This window comes from Thermobia domestica, chromosome 4, assembly GCF_964235325.1.
Source record: "Thermobia domestica chromosome 4, izTheDome1.hap1.1, whole genome shotgun sequence".
In the NCBI taxonomy this organism is placed as follows: domain Eukaryota; kingdom Metazoa; phylum Arthropoda; class Insecta; order Zygentoma; family Lepismatidae; genus Thermobia; species Thermobia domestica.
In genome coordinates, this window is record NC_137457.1 from 302,118,891 (window position 1) to 302,124,221 (window position 5,331).

A 5,331-nucleotide genomic window follows, 5' to 3' on the forward strand; every position below is an offset into this window, starting at 1 on the left:
GGCCAAAGGATGAGAAATCAGTGAAATGGTGGAATAAAAAAAAGTGGGAGGAAACGGGAGAACCCCGAGGAAACCCACACACACAGTGTTTGTCCACCACAAAGTTAACTTGGCGCGAGCTGGGATCGAACCAGGGATCTCAAGCACCAGAGGTGAACGCTCTACCACTAAACCACCGCGGCCCCTAAGAAAAAAATAAATCTGGTAATAATAAATACACGAGGAAAAGGCAAAAAAAAAAATACTGAGAGAACGAAGCAATGTTAGAAGCGTGCACAAAAGAGGACACGCTCGAAAATAGCAGTATCATTACCCAATGCACGATCAAGTGTAAGTGACAGTTCGTAATGGCTGTGAGGGTTCATCTTGCTCATGACGGTATGTTCACTCGCCAAACTGCATCCGATCCAAGCAACAGCTGTGATGCGGAACTTACATTAATAGTAGATCTTGCCCATAAGCTAGTATGCATAAGAGCGTACATCACTAAACTCCAACTGAGAGTCAAAAATACAGGACTGGGTCGAGAATAAGAAAGAGCCTGCGGTTTTCCAACTTCAAAAGAAAGAAAGAAAGAAAAAGGCGTAGCTCATCAGGAAGCGGCCCAGATAGCACAATATTTAACGCACGGTAAGCCGGGGGACTTGGCTTCTAGTCTATTTCACACGTTTCAATCTTGGAATTTCATACAATGTCGATAACTGTCCAGATTGAGAGCGTGGAGCCTGCTTTTCTGATAATTTTAGCGTACAATCTGTCAACACTTTCAATTCAGCTGTAGTTCGGGAACGACAGGCTGAAAACGTATCTTAAATTCGAGTTTCGTTCTAGAAAGACACGACCATCTAATATTTAAAATTTAACAGGCATGCACGACAGCAAATTACAAACAAAAAGATAGAAGGTTCCTTGAAATCAAATTCAATATCTTCAAAATGGAAACCAGTCACTCCGCAGAAAATAGGTCTTTTTCTTTTTTTTTTTCTTCAATGATTGTTCACATTGTACAGATAACCACTGGAATATAGAACCCATTTGCAACGACATACTGTATATAAAACAGCAATTGGCATATCAAGGGATTTTTTTTTTTTTTTAATTTTGGCCATGTTGGACGTAAATCATAATGACACTCAAGTAACTAGAGATCAACAATCTAATTTGTATATATTAACTATTTTTTTTAACAGTTTCCATTTTTTTAAAGTGTTTTATGAAGACTTAAGTGTACACATATTGTAGTCACCCAGTGTTTGAACAAGTAGAAAATCATTTATGAAATAGTCTTGTTGCTATTTAGGAAGGAAAACCAATAAATACATGGTACTTTTATCTTCTAGTACATTGGCACTTCTTTCGTTTTGGAAGTTTTAACAGTTTAGAGTGAAAACTTAGGAAGATATGTTTTTTTTTTTTTAAATAATCTTTATTTTCTTCGGAAAACAGAGCTTTGGACAATTTAAGTATCCCTAGGATCGAAAGTGTTAATAGACACAGAAAGACTAATATAGTACTGAAAATGTGGTCCATATTGTCCTACGAAAACAACGTCTTTAACGCACTTTTTAGTAATATAACAACGAAATTAAATGAAATCTTTAAGCTTTACGCCCCACGATTATGCCGGCAAGGCTACAGGAAACGGTGATGATGAGAAATGAATCAAATGGTGGAAGGAAGAAAGTAGGAGGAAACGGGAGAATCCCAAGAAATCCTACGCACACCGTGTTTGTTCATCACAAAGTTCACTTGGCAAAGCTGGATCGAACCAGGGACCCCAAGCATCAGAGGTGAACGCTCTACCACTGAGTCACCGCGGCCCCTAATACAACAGGGAGAAATTTATATTCATTCATTACAAACATGTTTTTTATGATCATTACTTTTGCAGACGGTTCTAACAAATTTTGACACATTTCTTAAAACATTTTGAGGTTAGGTTACAGCTTTGTATTTCTTTTAGCAGAGCATGCAATAAATGAAGAGCTCCATCACAACTTGTAGACTGACTTCAGAAGGGCTAAATAGTATGGACATATGTCATTAAAACTACAGTGCATAAAACGGGAACCAACTTGTGCTAGGCGGCCACTAAAATCACGAATACTATCTAACCGAATCAGTGCAGAAGCGCAGCAGGGGGGCCCGAGCAGTTAGTGTCAGAGGTGTCTGTAGGGAGCAGGCGCGTAAGTAACTGGGGTATTACGCATAAACGAGGATAGTGGAAGAGAACACTTACAGATATAATACTTTCACATCACTCAAAATTCAATCCAATATCTGTGAATTGACAGTAATTACTTACATGCACATTCTCATTCCTTCACGAAATATGTTTCACATCGTATTTTACCTAAACATTTTCTATTTGGTAGAACCGTCTCGAGTGAACCCTTTTTTATGATATTCAGTACGTTAATCCCTATTACAAGTAAAAGTACCTTCTAGCACGTACAAACCTTAACATTTCAGAGAAGTAACAATGTACTGAAGGTTGCCTCACGGTTGCAATGTCGACGAACGAACTTTTAGTGTAATAACGCTTTGTTTTGAATATCCTACTAAAATATTGCGTCAAGTGTACGGTAATGAATATAATGAAAACACGGGCTTAATTTCTGCAAAAAGAACACGGAAAAGAATAAATGCTGCGTGCAGCTTTAGAAATTTGACGTGGTAGTCAAATTAAAAAATAATATTCCTTTCACTTTTCTGGCTTTAAATGATACCCTAAGATATTCTCTTCGGGTATTTAATGGTGCAAGTGGTAATAACTGCGTACAGATTGATAATATGAGTGCAAACTGATATGACAGGTAAAAGACTGTTTATGCACCCAAAAAACACGAAAGTGCACCACTGCACAGTAGGCCAAAGTAGGATAGGTTAGTAAAATAGTTTGTTTCATTTTCAAGTATCTTAACTGGTTTCCGCAGTGATACGAGTTTCTATAGGACTTTAAATCGATTCATACTAGTAACGCTACACTTGTAAACATGAAATACATTTTTCCCGAAATACTTCCAGGCGAAAAATATTTAATATAGTTACCTTTCATTTTCATATGCACTAACTTATTTTAATCGTCTATAGCTTGTCATAGTTTGAGAAACGTGTTAACGTAATATACAGATTAAATACACTGTGCAATACTACTCCGCCGGCGGAAATTTATGTCTAATAGAATTCTCTTTCACATATGGTCTACCATTCTAACCGTAAAATTACAATTTTTATGACGACCTATTCTCAATTTCAATATTGATTATAGTTCGTAAGAAAATATTAGTTTACGCATATACCCACCCTCGCTTGCGCGCTTGCTTTGAACGGAAAGCCAATTTTATCCTACTCTGGAATACTAGACAGAAAACATCTTTGTAGAAACTACCCAGCACATGTAATAATAGTTTTGGAGTTATGTCGGACAGATGGGGGCAAAATTAGGTAAAGGCATAAATAAGGAAGCAAACCAAACCAAACCTAACCTAACCAGGAAGTAAAAATTTTTGGTAATAAATGTGGCCCCCATCTGTCCGATATATGCCTAGTTTTGTAACATATTGCCAGTCTGTAAACAGTTATTTGGACATGGACCACGAAAATAACAATAGAATATATTGGGGTATTATTTAAAGCAGCAAGAAAAGTGATGTATTTTTCTTGGGTTAAGTTTCGAGTTACCCCTCCGCTTTTTATAAAAATCAGGAAAATTTACAGGAGAAATGAGGTAAGAAATGATAATTTAAAGTTTTTATTTGATGTTTAGGAATGTAAGTTCGGCATGAGAGTTGTGTTTAATGCGAGAAAAGATATGTGGAAGTTAGTACTATTTGCCGGATGCGGAAGGTTTCAGCAGCATGGTAGTTGTAAAATATGGTGAATATGGCGAACAGGTGTAACGGATGCGCAAAAATAAGGAAGAAAACCTTTTAAACTTTTGTGAAACCCACGGAGTACTGAAGTTACGTGAAAGGTAACAATTTTTAATACTTTAATCATTGTTTTTGTATGTTGCAAAGTACAAGAGCACCTTCAGACTGGAGGGGCAACTCTAAACTTAAGCCTTTTTCTTAACCTATAAGCCGATATAATCTTTTACATTTACGAGGGCCAGGAATGGAAGTTTATAATTATTCGGTTTGGAATATTAAACAAAAATAATTCAGCCTTGCACTATTTTCATGCAAATAATGCCAATAAAAGCCTAGTTACCTCATATGGATACATAAATTTTAGAGCTAATAAACTTCGATTATCACAAAGGTAATAGTATACATGAGAACCCCCTGTCTTCCGTGCGCGAGGATACTTCATATTATATATTTATACGTTACCAAATTAAATCACTGCGTTGTCTTCATTATATGTGCTTAACATTCTATTTTTACTTTCTAGAATAAATTTTGTTGATTTCGATTCGAAAAATGTTAAATATTTTTAAATTTATATCATGATGCAGACCAAAATCCTTGTTGCATATAATGTAATGCGCTAAGCATATAAAGTACAAGGGCAAATAGGTACGTTCTTTTTTATTTTCGTATCAGTGGATAAGTAAATGAAAGTGGGTTTGTTACCCCCTTTCTAAGTTCGTAGATACTCAATGAATAATCCCTAAAAGTATGAGCGTCCAGCTTCTTCTGGAACTCAGACGGTCTTTCGTATACTATATCCATCACAAATATTATGCTATCGAAAACTCATTTGTTTCAATAATGTTCTAGTTATTGCTTCTATGGGAACAATGAACTACTACGGAAAAACTCATTGAAACACTAAGGAAATTAATGCCAGAACATTAGACTTCCATACACATAACTGCATTTTAAAAACCCTATTACATAAGCATATAGGTAACAGAAATAGATACCTTGACCGAGGGGTTACATTTGCATGTGCTTTCAATTGGAGGAAATTACTTACAACGTAAAACGAGTCCCAACCCATCCCTTTTCTCTAATAACTCTCACAAACTTTGGGAACCACAAAAACTAAGTCATACTATTTTTTAATTCATTTACATGACCCAACAGCATGCAACACATATGTATTTAAATAAATTGTATATTTTAAATGAATCGTCCATACCTAAGTAAAGTTCTTCCTCTTACACATTCTACGCTTACACATCTAATGACAGTTGTCCTTGCGGTACTTCTAGACGGTAATCTTGATAAACCATTCCTACAAAGGAAGGAAATTCGAAACATAATGCAAATATCGTTTCTACTTCGCTTACACCTTCCCGGCTCGGTGCAAAAATGGCTTACTCGTATTTCCTGATGTCCTCAGAAGATGGCAGCAGCATCACACAAGTTGCTATATATA

The 5,331-nt window shown here is 36.1% G+C and overlaps 1 protein-coding gene across 1 annotated transcript in view; it reads right to left on the bottom strand.

The window, feature by feature from the left end:
• The window catches only part of muc (dihydrolipoamide S-acetyltransferase muc), a 63,701-nt gene extending 58,413 nt beyond the window's left edge, over positions 1-5,288 (bottom strand). Inside the window, exon 1 of the mRNA XM_081756383.1 lies at positions 5,092-5,288. Coding sequence (XP_081612509.1) covers positions 5,092-5,213 — 122 coding nt within the window. The 5' untranslated portion in view covers positions 5,214-5,288. The remainder of the gene's footprint in view (positions 1-5,091) is intronic.
• Positions 5,289-5,331: the final 43 nt, after the last annotated feature.